This window comes from Eumetopias jubatus, unplaced genomic scaffold (assembly GCF_037043125.1).
Source record: "Eumetopias jubatus isolate StellerSeaLion01/CBP00866 unplaced genomic scaffold, mEumJub1_p1.0 scaffold_1, whole genome shotgun sequence".
Lineage (NCBI taxonomy): Eukaryota > Metazoa > Chordata > Mammalia > Carnivora > Otariidae > Eumetopias > Eumetopias jubatus.
The window spans coordinates 212,650,663-212,667,510 of record NW_028274807.1 but is presented as its reverse complement, the minus strand read 5'-3'; the positions used below and the strand labels follow the sequence as shown (position 1 = coordinate 212,667,510).

Genomic DNA, 16,848 nt, shown 5'->3' with positions numbered 1-16,848 from the left:
TGTTCGTGGAGGAGAGCTACTTTTTTCCACCAGCCTCTCCTTCGGAAACAGCCTGCCAAGGACCTTTGTGCGTGTCTTTGAGACTGTGTGTGTCTCTGTGTGTCTGGGTGTTTTGTTTCTGTGCGTTTCTATGTGTGTTTGTACGTGTGATTGTGTTCCGTGTGACTCTGCACATTGCGTGTGTCTATCTCAGATCTGTGTGGTGTCCATATCTGTGTGTCCTTATTCTGTGTGTGGCTTGTGTGTCCCGGCGTGTGTTTCCTGTGTACTTGTCTGCATCTCTGTTTATCTATGTATGTATGTGTTCTGTGTGTCTGCAGTTTTATTGTGTTGCATCTGTGTGCGTGTGGATGTTGATTTGTGGTTCAGTTGTGTTGTGTAGTCTTTATCTTTGTGGATGGGTGTGTGGGTGGTTTGGTGTTGTCTGCCTCTGTGGTTGGAGTGTGCTGTGTTTGTGTGAATCTCGGCGTGTGTCTCTGCAGGTGATGATGTCACATCACCTCATGTGTGTGTGCATCTGTGTGGCTGCATGTTGGGGGCCCTCCCCACCCACGTATCCCTCACTCTACTGAGTCACAGACGCTGTCACTTGGGCCCAACCCCCGGTTCTTCAGAATTCCCACTTTGCGGGAGCACCGGGGTCCTCCAAGAGGTTATGAGGCTTCCGTGCCTGTCAGGGAGGAGCGGATCAGGACTACGGGGCTTCCAAGGTCCAAAGTCCAGTGCCCTCCTCTGGAGGGGAAGCTGAGACCCAAAAAGAGTGGACTGGGAAAGCCACGTGGCCAAGGTCAGGAGAGGCTGCAGGGCAGCCCCTCTCTGGGACCTGGGGCCCCCAGAGGAGCACCATGTAGATTTCCCCAGGTCGGGAGGGTGCGGGGCACCAGAAGCTCAAGGCTTTGAGGTTGCAAAGCCCCAGGAGAGGACCTCTGGCAGCTGAAACAGTGAGGACGAAACTCCAGCTGCCCCAGAGGGGTCTGCTCAGACGTTACCTCACACGCCCCGGGTTCAGAACCCTCCAGTCTAAACTAGCTCTTCCCCAGGTACCCGAACCCTGCTTTCCACCCCCTAAAACTATCCCACGGATTTGTGAATTTTAAACTTTGTTTTTACGCTGCATCCTGGATGAACCTTGAGGACATCATGCTAAATGAAATAAGCCAGACCCAGAAGGACACATCCCGCAGGACCCCAGTCCCAGGAGGTCCCCAGAGGAGTCCCGCCCACGGAGACAGAGAGGAGAGGGTGGGAGCCGGGGCTGGGGCAGGGGGTAGGGAGTCCGTGCTTCGTGGGGACAGTCTCTGTTTGGGGAGATGGAAAGTTCTGGAGACGGAGGGTGGGGGTGGTGGCACGATGTCCTTATTGCCGCTGGAAATGACTAAATGGTAAATTTTATATGATATATATTTTATCACAATGAAAAAACAAAACCTCCCTCACAAGAACTGGGACTTCATCTTGTTCCCAGAACCTGGCACACAGTAGGTGCTCAAGTCATGGTTGTTGAGCAGACCAAAGAGGAAAAGAGGTCATCGGTCCACAGCAGATGGAGAGATAGAAGGAGACAGAGGGAAAGCATGTTGAAGCCTGAAGCCAACACCTTCGCCTTTGTCTATAAATCATGCTTCAAAGCAGTGGTTCTCAACTGGGGGGTGATTCTGCACCCCCCCCAGGAGGTGTTCAATGATGGTGGAGACATTTTTGGCTGTCATGACTAGGTGGAAGGGGGACAGCTATTGGCAGCTAGTGGGTGGAGGCCAGGGATGCTGCTAAAGATCCTGCAATGTACAGGACAGCTCCCCCCCACACACAGCAAGGACTCATCCCGCCCCAATACCAACAGAGCTGAGAATGAGAAACCCAGTTTTAGAGGCACCTCCTCCTGCAAGCCCTCCTGGATTGACACCCCCCTTCCTTTCTCCCTTTTGCAACACCAGGAGAGATTGATCAGGTGGGGTGAGCCCAGGGCTGTGCCACCAGGATGGGGTCAGGGTCAGGGTGGAAACGTTTCTTCATCACATTTGCTTTGGACGCGGGGCCCTGTCCCAGGTGCTGAGGTTCTAAGTTTAGCGGGGTGGATGAGGCTCCTCTCTGCACAGAGCACAGGTGAGGGGCGTTGGGGATCAGAACATCCTTGTGGGTGAGTCGGGGTCGAGCAGGGTCAGGGCTGGGGCTGGGGTGGGAACCCACCTGGAGATCGTTTATGGTTGTTGCCGGACCCCTGACTCGTTCCTTTGGATCCAGGTCTGTGATGAGCAAGGGGGCTGCCCCAGGCTCAAGGATCCCAAACCTGAAAGAAGAACTGACACCCTCAGATCGGGGCCCACATCCGCACGGTTTCCTGTTTTTCCCTTAAAGTGAACAGAGCAGTGGGTTGATACCACAGAAAGGAAGAGGGAGGGATCAATCGCATGACAGCGTTGCTGCAGCCCCCCCCCCCCCGCCCCGCCAAGTAGGGGAGTGGAGATTTCACCCCCAAAGCATCCTCTTGTCTAAGCTGAGTCTTGGCAGGGACCCAGCATCACAGGAGCTGCTGTGCCCCCGGAAGGACACGGTGGGGATAGTGGGCAGCAGTGCAGATAGGGGCCCGAGCATGGGGCCTGCAGAGCTCCCAGAAGCTCAGAAACACCAAACGGCATCCCCACCCCGTTCTCCATTCATCACCCGCTACCCCATCCTGTTTCTTTGCTGTGACCCAACAGGGAGTGTTCCCAAACTTTCTCCTCTTCCTTCCCTCCTGTGTCCTCATCACTAGGACAGCCCCATTGTCCATCAGGGAATCCAGCTGAGACCCAGCCAATTTTTACAGCATCTTTTGCGTACCTCCCCCTGCCCACCTCCCCCATTGCCAGACCGGTCTCTCCCCAGAACAACCTGTTTCTCTTCATTCCCACAGCCGCTGCCCCAGACACACCTCCTCCGGCACCTGGACCAGGTGACAGCTCCCCAGTGTCCCCACCCCTACCTGGTCCCCATGACAACACCCAGGGTCCCCCCACCCAAGCCTCCTGCTGCCTTATGTCTACCCCCACTGACCTCTCTCTCTGGTGCCCACCTGACAACTCTCTTCCCTACTTAAAATGACCATCCTGGAGCGCCTGGGTGGCTCGGGTGGTTAAGCGTCTGCCTTTGGCTCAGGTCATGATCCTGGGGTCCTGGAATGGAGCCCCGAATCAGGCTGTCTGCTCAGCCGGAAGCCTGTTTCTCCCTCTCCCACTCCCCCTGCTTGAGATCTCTCTCTCTCTCTCTCTCTGTGTGTGTGTCAAACAAATAAATAAAATCTTTAAAAAAAAATAAAATGACAATCCTCTGTCAGTTGGCCAATCATGCAATGGGTCTGAGTCCCCACGATTAGCCCAGATCGAGGTTGAGAGGGACAGTCAGGGGCCCTGAATACACAGCCTCAACCCAACAGTCATTCAGTCAATAGACACGTACTGAGGGCTGCCCTTCGGTGCTGAAAACAGTGTGACGGACAAGGGAGACATTTCAGCCAGGCCCCTCCCCAGCCCAGTCCTGGCTGGGAAGTGGGAGACAGGGGCACGGGCGGGTGTCTTCCCATCCAGGGGTGGGGGCTGGGCACGGGGTGTTCTCCAAACAAGACTGGGAAGATGGTTAAGGATCAGAGGATACATTTTCGGGAGGAAGAGCAGGGTGTGAGGTGTCAAGAAGGAGGCCCCATAAATACAAGGCCAGGTGCATGGTGGTTAGAGCTGCAGACTTGGGACCCATGCTGCCTGGGTTCAAATCCTGGTTTTGCCATTTATGAGCTGTGTGACTTCGGGCAAGTTACCTAACCTCTCTGTGCCCCACATCCTTCACCAATAAGACAGCATGAAGAACAAAGGCATCTACTTCGCAGAGTGTTTGTGGACATGAAATTGCTGTCCTAGGACATTGGGCACTGAGCCCAGTTTCTGCTGCTACTAAAGTCAACCGTGTAACGAAACTGTCACTATTTGACCAAGATGTTATGTGACCTCCTGGATCTTTCTAGTCACTTGGGTTCAGTCCCAGCTCTACCAGTTACCTCCTGCAGCACTCTGGGAATGCGAGTTAGCGTCTCTGAACCTGCGTTGGCTCACCTGAGTGATGGAGAGAGCTATTAATAGTATGGACTTTACCAGGTTGTGGGGAACACCAGGGGAGGCCATGTGTATGATGTGGTTAACCAGGTGGTGAGCCCATAATTAGGTCTGTGAAAATAGAAGCTGTGGGTGGGTGTGCTTTCAGAAGAAACTCTCTCTCCCAGGTTAAGCTCACCATGGCCTGTGGCCCCACAGGCCTCTCCAGTCAACCCCGACAGGCCGGGAAAGTGACACGCTCACAACTCAGGTGAGTGCAAGACATGCATGAGTGTGTGAGTGTGTGTGAGTGTGTGTGCACATAAGTGACCCTCTGTGCACGTGTGGGGCTGGCCCTGGGAAGTGGACAGGAAAGGTTCCCTGTAAGAAGTGACCTCCAGGCTGAGTCTTGAGGGATGCGCAAGGGGAGTTCTGCATGAGGGAAGGGCGGTGGGTGGTGGGCAGCATGGACGGGATCACTGGAGGTGCAGGGTCCTGGGTTGGGGAAGTAGAAGTCAGCGCCTGGCATGATTGCAAAGAACAGATGAGCCTGGGGGGTGTGCTGGGGGTTGACCGCAGGGGGCCGTGGAGAGCCATGGAAGGCCGGAAGCAGGGGCTGGGAACTCTGGTGTTAGATAGAGGGCCTGGCGTCAGGCCTGGTGTCAGGTTACCAGCAGACACCTACCAGGAGGTCATGTCCCCCCTCCCCACCCCCATGGCTGAGCAAATAGGTTCCAACGTCACATGTCCTGGGTTCAAGTCCCAGTCCCACCACTGTGTGACATGGACAAATGACTTTCTTGGTGCCTCAGTTTCCCCAGCGCCCCACCAGTAGGTTAACCGAGCAGCAACTGTGTGCCAGGGCCTCGCACACCGAAACCCCTGGTTGACAGATGAGCCAATTAGGCTGCGCCTTCAGGGAGAAGCCAGGACTCAGCCCCAGGCCTGTCCAGCGTGGGTTCACGCAGGTTGGGCGGCGGGATGGTGACACCTCTGGCTTCTTCCACGACGGCGGAAGATCCAGTTTGAGCCGCCATTAATCAGAGCCTGGTCACCACACGTCTCCACTTCTCCAATGCTCAGAGAGGGGAAGTGACTTGCCCAGAGTCATACAGCAAGACAGACAGCCTGTAACCTCAGACAAGAGGCTTGTCTGACCCCCAAACCCATAGTCTTTGGCACGGTCTTTAAAGTCAAGAGACTTTTTAAAGATTTTTTTTAAAGATTTATTTATTTATTTGAGAGAGCGAGAATGAGAGAGAGTACCTGAGAGGGGGTTGGGTCAGAGGGAGAAGCAGGCTCCTTGCTGAGCAGGGAGCCTGATGTGGGACTCGATCCCGGAACTCCAGGATCATGACCTGAGCTGAAGGCAGTCGCTTAACCAACTGAGCCACCCAAGTGCCCAAAAGATTTATTTATTTATTTGAGAGAGAGAGAGAGAGACAGCGCACACAAGCTGGGGAAGGGGCTGAGGAAGAGGAAGAGACTCTGAAGCAGACTCCCCACTGAGCCCGGAGCCCAACTTGGGGCTCGATCTCACAAGCCTGAGATCATGACCTGAGCCGAAACCGCGAGTTGAACACCCATTCGGGCGCCCCAGAGTCAAGAGACTCTAAAGATGCTTTGGGCACGTTGGCAAAGGAGGAAACTGAGGTCTGGTGTCAGAGATTCTGCCCCTCCCAGCAGGAACGGGCACACAGTGGATGCCTCATAAGTGTTTAGGATCTGAGGACCCACTGTGTGCATGGGGCACCTCGCTGAAAGCCTCACACACATTATTATCTCATTTGATCCTACCACGATCTCCTGAGTTGGGTGCGATCATCATTCCCATTTTATAGAGAGGAAACTGAGGCTCAGAAAGATGGAGTCCCAGGCCAAGTTTGCACAGGCAGCAATAGTAACAAGCTGATTCTATTTGTGGTGCTATGTGCCGGGCCTTGTTCAGAGCACTTTACATATTCATGAGAAGCACATCACGGCCCTTAGGCGTAGGTATTATTAACATAGGCATTTTATGGATGAGGAAGTTGGACGAATGACTTTCTTGCCACGTTTATCAAGCACTTGCTGTGTACTTTGCATGTGCTGGACTCCGGGGTGCCCACCTCTGGTCTCAGGCCTGTGACCCTCCATACCACCTGCATCTCCCAGTTAAATGCAACATTGACTCCTGGACATGGATTAAACAAAATCAGCCAATGGTCACTGAGCTCCTCAGGTCCCACATGCTGTCCGGAGCCTGACATCTACCCTTCCTGCTCATTAGAATCCAGATCCCGGCCGGAGCGATTACCTGTTAAGTAGACTGCTTTGTCTGGTGGTGAGCAGCCTGTCACTGGGAGAATCCAAGCAAGACTGCCATGGAAGAGCATTCGTACTCAGGTGAGAGGAGTCTCTGGAGCTGACACTGACAAAACCAAGCACCTGACCTCCTACCTTTCACCCAGGAGAGGAGAGGGGCTCCTGGGTCTCTCTCTGGGAAGAAGGCCCAGCCAGAGGCCAGGGGGAGGTGAGCCCCGACAGGCCTTCTGGGAACAGAGCCAGGCAGGAGAGGGAAGCCACAGAACCCTCCCTTCCCTGACTCAACGCCCTCCAACAAAAAACCCCCGCTCCAGCCGGGGTGCTGGGAGCCAGATAGAATTAGAAGCCAAGTAGAACAGGGACTCAGAACAAGGGGAATTCGGCGTGATGAATCCTCACAGCCAGGATGAGGGGAGGGGGCCTGGACCCATGGTGGGGCCACAAGGTAGAGTCTTGGGGGACCCAGGGATTGGGGTGAGGCCCCCGGGGGCTCTGACATCCAGGGAAAAGGCTGGGGAAGAGCTCGGATATTGAGGAAGAACTGAAAGCCGATGTCCTGAGTTTGGGCCAGGCCCAGGGTGAGGGCTGGGGGTCCCAGGGGAGGGAGGACCCAGCTTTCTGGGCATGAGGCTGGAGATCGAGCGTGGGCGTGTGAGTGGGTAACTGAACCCATAAAAGGGAAGAGGATCACGGTGAGAGCTGGGTGGGGGCTGGCCATCTGATGAGGGGCCGTGGAGGAAGGGTCTCGGCTCCTGGTCCTGGGCCCATCTTTCTGGACAGTGACCTGGCCCCCAGTCAGGCTTGCTGACCACCGGGGCGCAGGCAGAAGGAGTGGCAGACGTGGGGCTGGACGGCGGGAGGGACAGAGTCAGAGGGGCACGGATGCAGAGAGGGACAGAGTCCGGGGATGGGGTGCTCGGTGGTGGGTATGACAGACGGCAGGGAAGGCATGCAGAGGAGGCTGGGGGTCCTCTGAGACCCACTGCCTTAGTGTGGGCTCTGGACAGGCTCCCAGGGCTTGGGGGCTCTGGGTGATGGGGAGACAGCAGTTGAAGCCCGATCTCAACCTTCTTTCCCCCTCCGGTGCTCTCCCCAGACCCAGCAGAGTTCCCAAAGTTTTCCAGAAGGCGGCGATGCTGTGGGCACGGGGTGCAGCTGGTGCTGGTGGGGCTGGCGACCACCCTGCTGTGGGCCGGGCTGCTGGCCCTGCTTCTCTTCTGGCGTGAGGATACCCTCGGCCCCATGCTGTCTCCCTCTTGTGTTCCCTCCCAGAAGCCCACTTTCCGACCCCGGGGAGCCCAACACACCCCTTGGAGTCCCATTTCCCCAGCGTCTCTCCCGCCTTGTCCTCACCAGCCCCCTCCCAAGCCCCTTCTGCCCACCCTTGAGAGCTCCCCACCTCGTCCAGCACCCCTGTCTCCTGCCCTTTCCACACCTCCTGCACAGTATGCCCAAGGCCTCCAACCCCAGCTGACAGGTGGGTTGTGGGGGGGGCGCACCCGGAAACCCATCTCCTCCCCTCCTCTTCTCTCCTCCCCAGACTGGGACACTGTGCAGAACCTGAAACAGCTAGAAGTAACCGCTGCCCGGAACGGTATGGAGGGGCCAAGGCAGGGGAGGGGCTCTCTTGTCCTGCTTCTGCCACTGACCACTGTGGGACGTGGGGAAGGGCTGGGCTCCGGTGTCCCCTCCCCCCGCCGGCCCCGGAACTGAGGGTCAGCCTGCATTTCCCCCTCCCCTGGGGGTGAAAACCCAGAGACTCTTGGAGGGGAGGGGGCACTGAGAAGTGCCTGATGGAATGCTGCGTAATTGCTCCAGGCCTCAGTTCCCTCACCTGCAAAATGGGCATCATTTCAGGGCTATCAAGGCAGAAACAAGCTAAGCCTATGAAGCACTTAGACCCTTGTCCAGTGAGCTTTCAAGAAATGCCTGTTGCATTTACGTTTGCTTCTGGGTGGGGGGAGGGACAGGTGTTCATTCTATTCTGGCCTGCATTTTCCTGAGTACTCTTGCCCCAAAAATGAAAAATGAAAAGCTTCAGGCCCTGTGACCATGTGAGGGGGTCCGGCACTTGGGGCGGGGGAGGGGAGCGATTCAGGACCCTGCCTTCCTGGCTCCTGAAGACACATCTTCTCTCCTGCCGCACCAGTCTCTCGGGTTGCCAAGGACTTGGAAAGACACAACGGGGACCGGATGGCCCAGAAAGCCCAGGGTGAGGGATGTCAGCTCGGGTCTAGGAGGAGGAGAGGGGTTGGGGTTAACTTGGATTAACTTGTGGGCACAGTGCACTACAAAATGACCTGAAGACATGGGGGGCGGGGGGGGATGGGAGACTGGGGAGGGCCCTGAGGACTGGCTTACCACTGAGTCTCCTCCCTTGCAACCAGCTGCCCAGGTGTCACAGAACATGGAGGAAATTCAAGCTGAACAGAAGAGAATGAAAGCTCAGGGTGAGAAATTGGGAAGGGGGGGGAGTTCTAGAGCTGGGAGGGACCAGTGGCTGGGGGCTCTGGGACTCCCAACCCTGACACCAGCCCACCCCCATCAGACTCTGAGCTCTCCAGGAGCCTGGAAGGACTTCGTTCGGACCTGAGCAACCTCAAGTCCCTGAGTGAGCCTTGGGAGGGGATGGGGGGGTGGGGGGTGCTGTAAGTTTGTCTCTGACCGCTATGCCCCACCCGATCACCCAAGGCTTGAACGAGAGACACACAGCCTTACATTCACTGGAAAGACTCCAGGAGGAGGTGGTGAAGCTGTGGATAGAGCTACACACGTCCAACGGTGAGTTGGTGTGTTAGGACATGCGTGTGACAACACAGGTGTGTGGTGATGTGCATTTGAATGTGTGGTAGACGTGTGCACGTGACAACGTGGATGGGTGTGTGCTTATGTGTGTGGCAGGGTCCATGGGGGACACACAAGAGTTTCTTTCTGAGTCCAGCTTCTTCCCTCTATGGACCTCGAGCAGGTGGGCGGGGGCGCGGGGGGCGCTCGAACACTTTTTTCTTCCTCCAGGTAAAAGCATTGTTTGCCATCTCTGGGTTCTCTTTGTCTCTCCCTCCTCTGCCCATTGTGGCTCAGCAGAGAGTCGTCAGCACGATGCCCTCAGCCACGGCCCTCCCAGAAGACTGTCTGACCCAGCCAGGGGGGACAAAGGGGGTCACCTCTGCAGCGATGGGGGCGATGCTGGTGGTCATGAGGGTCAGGGGGGCTGCGCAGCAGGCTGCAGGAAAGGCAGACATTCGATCAGTGTGCCTTTAACCTGGGATAGGAACCTGGGTGTTCCTGCCCTGATGTCCTCCCCACCCTCACCCCTACCCTTGATTTTTGGTTTTCCACCCCTGGGAAGCCCCAGCTGCCCCAAATGGCAAAGAAAAGAGGAAGGCTCTGTGCTTGGTGTGAAGGAGTGCAGTCCCCTGGGACACTGTGTGGCTGTGGGAATCTCAACAAGAAACCCGGCTGTGGTCCCTCTGGGAAGGGCTCTGGACCACATTCGCTCTGATGGATGACCTTCCAATTCCTACCCAGTCCCTGGGGTGGCCTGGGGCCTGAGCCCAGCTGCAGGGCTGTCTCTCGATGACTACGCAACACACAGCCAGGGCACTTTCCTCGAAGTTTTCTTCCCCCCGACCAAAGATTTTATGTCTTTATTTATTTGAGAGAGAGAGAGCGAGAGCGAGAGCTTGAACGGGGGGGGAGGAGCAGAGGGAGAGGGACGAGCAGACTCTGTGCTGAGCACACAGCCTGCTGCGGGGCTCGATCTCACGACCCTGAGATCATGACCTGAGCAGGAATCAAGAGTCGGATGCTTAACTGACTGAGCCACCCAGGCGCCCTACCCTTCAAAATGATCTTCAAGTGCCCAGAGATACTCTCTTCCTGTTTTAACGTGCCCCGCCCTCCCTGCACCAACGGGCCACGTACGGGTCACTGGTTCACGTGTGAGAAACACATGCAGCTTTGTTCCTCCCAGAGGTTGTGGACCCCAGGCCCCTTAAAAACTTCCCCGAAAGCTATGGAGCCTTCCCTGCACATCAGTCCAAGAAAATCTATTTTAAATCAAGAGCTAGTCAACCCAGTAGCAGTGGGTTTAACCTCACACCTGGGAGTGCTGGGTGGTGGCGACAATGCCTAAGAGCTTCCTCGGGGTGGGCGCAAGAGGAGACAGAGACCAAGGTGGCCCCAGGTCGAGGCCAGGCGGACCCAGCCCTCCATAAGTTCTCCCGATCAATCCCTCCAACTAGACAAAAATCATCTCCGTTTCCCCAAACGTAGCAAGAGTCTGGTTTGGGGGGTGCTGGTAGCAAGGGTGACCAGGGCTGTTATCGGAGCCGATGGTGGGGACAAGACACGGGGGAAGCAATGCTGCAATCTTGGCCCCACCACGTCGGCAGTGGCGTTGGCCGTGGTGGTGGCAGCAGAGAGAGGTTGCCGGCAATCCTGGGTCCCTCTGGTGATGATGGTGGTGACGAAGGTGTCAGTGGCAGGGCTTGGCGTTCATTGCCACGGTGTTGGCGGTTGAGGTGCTTCTGATCGTGAAGGTGTTTGCGGTGCTGACAAACTACACTTGGTGGCTGAGGTGCCACTGGCCGTGGAGCAGATGACGTGTGGATGCCAGTGGTAACTGGTCCGCTGCTGACTGTGGGTCTCTTTGTGGGGATGGTGCTGGCGGAGGCCGAGGTGCTGCTGGCCTTGATGTTGGGTGTCCATGGTGGGCACTCTGCTCTGGTGGGGGTCTTCGTGGCAATGGTGTGGGCTGTTGAGCTGCTCCTGCCGGGGAGCACATTGGCGTCAGAGCTCCAGAGAACGCAGCCTGCAAGACTTTGTTAGGCTCTGGGGTGGGTCTGCTTTCAGCCCGGACCCCAGGGGTGACTCCGGGAGAGATGCTGCCACACACTCTGCCTATCGAACCCACGGTGCCAACCACAGCACCAGCCACGGCGTCCACCACAGCGCCAGCCACAGTGCCAGCCACGGCATCCACCACGGTGCCAGCCACAGCATCCACCACGGTACCCGCCATGGTGTCAGCCATGGCGCCTGCCACGGTGCCAGCCACAGCATACACCACAGTGCCAGCCACGGCATCCACCACGGTGCCAGCCACAGCATCCACCATGGTGCCCACCATGGTGTCAACCACGGCGCCCGCCATGGCGCCAGCCACAGCATACACCACAGTGCCAGCCACGGCATCCACCACGGTGCCCACCACGGCGCCAGCCACAGCATCCACCACGATGCCAACCACGGTGCCCGCCACAGCTGCCCCCCTGAGCCTCTCCTCCACTCCAGGCTCCCTGTGTAACATGTGCCCCGAGAAGTGGGTCAACTTCCAGAGGAAGTGCTACTACTTCGGTGAGGGCCCCAAGAGGTGGATCCAGGCCCGGTTTGCCTGCAGCAAACTGCGAGGGCGGCTGGTCAGCATCCACAGCCAAGAGGAGCAGGTGGGCCTGGGCTCAGTGGGCAGGGGGGTGTGGACCCCCACCTCGACCTCTTGCATGGTGGGAGGGACCCGGGCACAACTCCCCAGCCCTTCCAGTTCTGTCCTGCTCCCCAGGACTTCCTGGTCAGACATGCCAACAGGAAGGGCACCTGGATTGGCCTCCGGGACCTGGACAGAGAGGGGGAGTTTATCTGGATGGACCAGGGCCCCCTGAACTATAGGTAAGGAGGGGGAATGTGGCGGGGGCGAGGCCCCGACTCAGAGAGGGGGTGCCTCTCTGCAATGACCGGCTTGGGGGGCAGACCCAGGTAGAGGTGAGGGGATGTGGGGGGAGGGTACTCCTGGGCTGCAGGGATGGGGTGGGCAGGGCCCAGACTGACGGATGTGTCGAGGCTGAAGGCAGTAGGGCTCCTTCCTCCTCACCCATTCTCTGATCCTTCTGCTCCAGCAACTGGCGGCCGGGGGAGCCCAACAACGGGGGCCAGGGCGAGGACTGCGTGATGATGCAGGGCTCCGGAGAGTGGAACGATGCCTTCTGCGGCAGCCGGCTGGACGGCTGGGTGTGTGACCGGCTGGCCACGTGCTGACCACCCACCCGCCACCTCGGCCCCCTGGGGTTCACCGGGATGTGCTCCGAGACCCAGACCCTGACAGTCCCCAGCCCACCTGCCAGGTGCACCCCTGCGTCGCTCCCCTGCCCCAGACACAGAAACAGCCAGGCCCACAGCTGGGCTCTGAGGACCCTCAACCACTTGTGGCTGAGGGCCCGGCCACATTTTCTCCTGCCCAATCGGAAGAAGGGCTGTTGACCCACCCCCAGGCTCCTGCCAACTCCCCAGAGGGCCTGTCCCTTCCTCCTCAGCCCAGCTGGCTGTCCCCACATCCCTGCCTTCGAGTGCTCAGAGGACCACCTCGGAGCAGTGGCGGCTGCCTCAGGCCCCGGTGTGCTTCCTCTGTCAGGCCCACCCACCGTCTGCTGGAGTCAGGAGGAGACCATACCCCCACCCCACCCCTGGGGCCTGGTACACAGAAGGCACTCAGCAAATGCCGGCAGGCCCAAGGGTGGCCTGCTCACCCAGTCCAAAGTGCTGGCCCCGTCCTGGCACGGGTTTCGGGGGGTGTAGGTGGCACCAGCCCCAGGCTTGGTCGGGGTCAGTCCCTGCACCAGAGGCTGAGGAGGGGGCAGGCCAGGACGGCAGGACACACCGCGTTAAACTCCTCGCCCGCCCACCCCACCCCCAATTCCTAGCCTAAAAAAGGAACAACCAGTCTGCTCACGTGGTTCTCAGGCCCCCTGGAGGGGAATCCATGAGGAGAGGCCCACACTGGACCACCCAGGACCTGGGAGCCAGGGGCCGGGCCAAGGGGGCTGGGGAGGGCGCTCCAGGGGCACCCAGGGGTCCTGGGGCCAGGAAGGGCCAGGGCTAGAGCTAGCTCTAGGTCACCTGTTGTCTACCCACTGCTCACCCGATTTCTGCCTCCTCCAGATCCCCCTTGGAACTCCAGGCCAGTGCGTAACTGCCTACCCACTCTGCCCCTCAGGCCAACGTTGGGGTCACACTCAGCACCTGTTTCCCTCACTGCCCCCCACCCCCGAATCCTCAGGGAAATCCATGTGCAGAATCTGCCCACTGCTCACCACCTCCAGCAACTGCTTTGGTGTAGCCCTCATCCTAGCTTGCTTCAATCTCCTTCTTCACTGTCCCACACCTTCCAGAAGTTTCCTTCTGGCTCTGAGAAAAATAAACAAAAAACAAAACCCAAAGTCTTACAGGGTGCTTTGTGATTGCAGAATCCCTGCAGCTTGCCTTGTTTCCCCAGCTTCACCTCCGCTCTCTCCTCCCCCAACCCCAGCGCCCACACCAGCCTCCACACTGGCCCTTACACATGGAGGCTCACCCCTGCCTCAGGGCCTTTGCACATGCCCTCCCCCCTTGCTCCTCAGTGAGGGCTATCCTGGGCTCCCCCTCCCTCCCACTTAAAATGACACCCCTGACTCCAGATCCCTTTTATCTCACCCTACTTTCTCACCACAAAGTCTTCCCCTTCCAAGAAAATGTGTCATTCACTGATCTGTGTGCTCTCATCTCCCCCCACCCCCCCCCCCGGCTTGAATGTGACCTTCAGGAGAGCAGGAGCTTTTGTTTTGTTCTCAGCTGTGACCCAGCACCTGACCCATAGCAAGTGTTCAATAAATATCTGTGGAAAAATGAATGTGTATCCATGGGCAAATGACCTCTTCTCTCAGAACCTGCTTCGTGGTCTATTAAATGAGGGGAGGCATCAAGCCTGCCTGGTTCACCAAGGGCTGGTGCTGGGTTCCTCTTCCTTACTCCACTCCCCCATCCCGTCCCCCCGCCCCCGAATCTGGGGCTTCAGTAGAGACTGTATCTGCAGCCCAAAGCATCCTGTCAGAGCCACTTCAATGGGAAACCGGCCCAATGTGTTCTTACCTCCCCCCCCCCCGCCCCAACCTACAGATTGTTCACACCTCCCTTGTCCACAAGTCCCTATGCACCCTCAGCAGGGAGAGACAGACCCTGGGCCCTCTCCCAGCCTACAAGCTCTCCAGCATCCCTCCCTAGGGGAGCAGCCCCTCTCTTCCTCTCTGGCATCCTTCACTGCTGGGGCCCTGGACAGAGCTGGCTGGCCCATTCCTGCCCCTTGCCCCTTGCTTCTGCAATCTGCCCCTCACCCGGCAGGCCCTAGAAGCCACTCTCCAGGGACTCCAGGGGGGCACCTCAGGAGGCTAAACCCGGACTCCTGCACTTCTCCCTGGCTTCCCAGCATGCCCCGGCTCACTCCTCCAATCCTGCACCTTCCAGCCCTGCGAGGACCGCCCTCCTGGACTTCAAATCTCCAATCCTGGTTGGCCTCCTACACACTGCCCCCTCACCCGATTCAGACTGCCACCCTGATCACCCCCTCCCCCAGCTCCCTTGGGGCCCCTCCCCTCCCCCCAGCCAACAGCTGTTTCCTGCCCAAGACCATCCCCGGTGCTACACATGGTAGGGGCTCAATAGTTCCATCTATGCTGTGGATGCTCATGTCCTTTGCTGGGTGCTGAAGCCTATCCCACCCCTTGCTGGAATAACTGGAACCGCCCCCTGATCAGACTTGGCACCCGGGCTCTCCCCACCTCATGCCGACCTCCACAAGGCATCCCAAAAAGCAACTGAGAAGCTGCATCCACCCTACCCCTAAGCCCTCCGTAAACAGTGAGGGGACCCAGGCGAGGGCACCTGAAGTTCTCTTTCACATCAGACTTGAGATTCAAGTCTGGGAGGGGGCGCCTGGGTGGCTCAGTCGTTAAGCGTCTGCCTTCGGCTCAGGTCATGGTCCCAGGGTCCTGGGATGGAGCCCCGCATCGGGCTCCCTGCTCAGCGGGAAGCCTGCTTCTCCCTCTCCCGCTCCCCCTGCTTGTGTTCCCTCTCTCGCTGTCAAATAAACAAAATCTTTAAAAAAAAATTTTTTTTTAAAGAAAAAATAAATTCAAGTCTGGGAGGAGAAGGGAAGGAAGGAAAATTTGAACAAGATCCCCCCCCCAAAAAAAAAGATGTGGCAGGATTTACGTTGGGGAGCAGGAGTGACCAGGAACTCAGGGAGGGTGGTGGGCCAAAGGGAAAGGAGCGGCTGCCTTAACCGTCAGATTTTACTTTTTAAACAAGAAACACACAAGAGCACCTGGCTGGCTGGGTCGGTAGAGCATGCCAACTCTTAATCCTGATCAGGGTTGTTGAGTTTGAGCCCCCTGTTGGGTGATTACTTAAAAATAAAATAAAGGAACGCCTGGGTGGCTGTCAGTTCAGCGTCTGCCTTCTGCTCAGGTCATGATCCTGGGGTCCCGGGATCGAGCCCCGCATGGAGCTCCCTGCTCAGTGGGGAGCCTGCTTCTCCCTCGGCCTGCTGCTCCCCCTGCTTGTGCACTCACGTGCTCTCAAATAAATCTTAATAAAAATTAAAAAAAAATAAAATAGGCGTGCCTGGGTGGCTCAGTCAATTAAAGATGTGCCTTTGGCTCAGGTCATGATCTCTGGTCCTGGGATCGAGCCCCGCGCTGGGCTCCCCGCTCAGTGGGGAGTCTGCCTCTCCCTCTCCCTCTGACCCTAATCATGCTCATGCGCACGCTCTCTGTAATAAATATAAAATCTTTTAAAAAATAAATAATAAACAAGGAACATAAATATGTTCATAGATCATCGATATTACCTTCAAAATATTGTAGGCACCCAGATGATTCTGAAGTGAGCCCACCCATTTCCCCAGGTCTTTGGAGGCAGAGTTCTCTCCAAGTGTGGCCCCTGGAGCATAAGCAGTTCCTGGGAACTTGTTAGAAATGCAAATCTTCAGGCGGCCCAGATCTGCAGAATCTGAAACTCTGGGGGTGGGGTCCAGCCACCCCAGTTGCAACCTACTCTGTGCCCTAGGGCACTGCTTCTCAAAATAAGGTAAACAGGACTCCCCCGGGGGGTCTTGCTAAAATACAGACTCGCAGTTGGCAGGCATGAATGAGATGGGCCTGAGGGTCTACACTTTGACCAGCTCCCAGGAGATGCAGATGCTGCCAGTGGTGGAATGCACTTTGAGCAGCAAGGGTCTAACACAGGGGTCAGCCACCACACTCTGCCTGCTTTCTAGGCACCCAGCCACACCCAATCCTTGGCCTACTGCTGTCTACACCGCAGGGTAGCTGGACAGAGACTGCTAGGCATGAACTACTCACTAACTGGGACTTTACAGAAAAAAGCCAGCCTCTCGTCTAAAGGAGGCTCTCTTAGCCTGATCCCCACCCCCACCCCAGCTCTCCACCCTGGCCTCCAATTGTGATTCCAGAGAGTAGCAGCATTCTCCCACCTCCAGCTAACACCGCAACTCCTTCTGCAGACTGCCCCCCACACTGCCCCTGGCCTCCCCCCAGCCCCAACTGTAATCCCGGGCTGGGTGGGGGAACCTGGCCCACCCCCACCTCGCTCCCGTATTATAAACATGCTTGGGTCTTGGCCTCCCTCACCAGCCTGAGGCAGGCACCTAGGTCAA

General features: G+C 57.4%; 1 protein-coding gene and 1 long non-coding RNA gene across 4 annotated transcripts; one reads left to right on the top strand and one right to left on the bottom strand.

The window, feature by feature from the left end:
* Positions 1-4,207: 4,207 nt before the first annotated feature.
* Positions 4,208-14,031, top strand: FCER2 (Fc epsilon receptor II). 2 transcript variants are annotated; one of them, XM_028093116.2, is made up of 11 exons: positions 4,208-4,332; positions 6,331-6,446; positions 7,462-7,587; positions 7,906-7,959; positions 8,515-8,577; positions 8,753-8,815; positions 8,914-8,976; positions 9,057-9,146; positions 11,661-11,812; positions 11,926-12,032; positions 12,260-14,031. In XM_028093116.2, the coding sequence occupies exons 2-11, from the start codon at positions 6,425-6,427 to the stop codon at positions 12,396-12,398; spliced, it is 879 nt and encodes a 292-aa protein (XP_027948917.1). In that variant the 5' UTR covers positions 4,208-4,332; positions 6,331-6,424; the 3' UTR covers positions 12,399-14,031. The 2 variants fall into 2 exon arrangements, with proteins under 2 accessions (XP_027948917.1, XP_087873646.1); XM_088017520.1 differs by having other exon boundaries at positions 11,220-11,812.
* LOC114200812 (uncharacterized) lies at positions 10,400-16,812 on the bottom strand. 2 transcript variants are annotated; one of them, XR_015766616.1, is made up of 3 exons: positions 15,054-16,812; positions 13,451-13,544; positions 10,400-11,135 (listed from the first exon to the last, which is right to left on the bottom strand). It is a non-coding gene; the product is annotated as an uncharacterized LOC114200812 (long non-coding RNA). The 2 variants fall into 2 exon arrangements; XR_015766615.1 differs by lacking the exon at positions 15,054-16,812 and having other exon boundaries at positions 13,451-13,643.
* Positions 16,813-16,848: the final 36 nt, after the last annotated feature.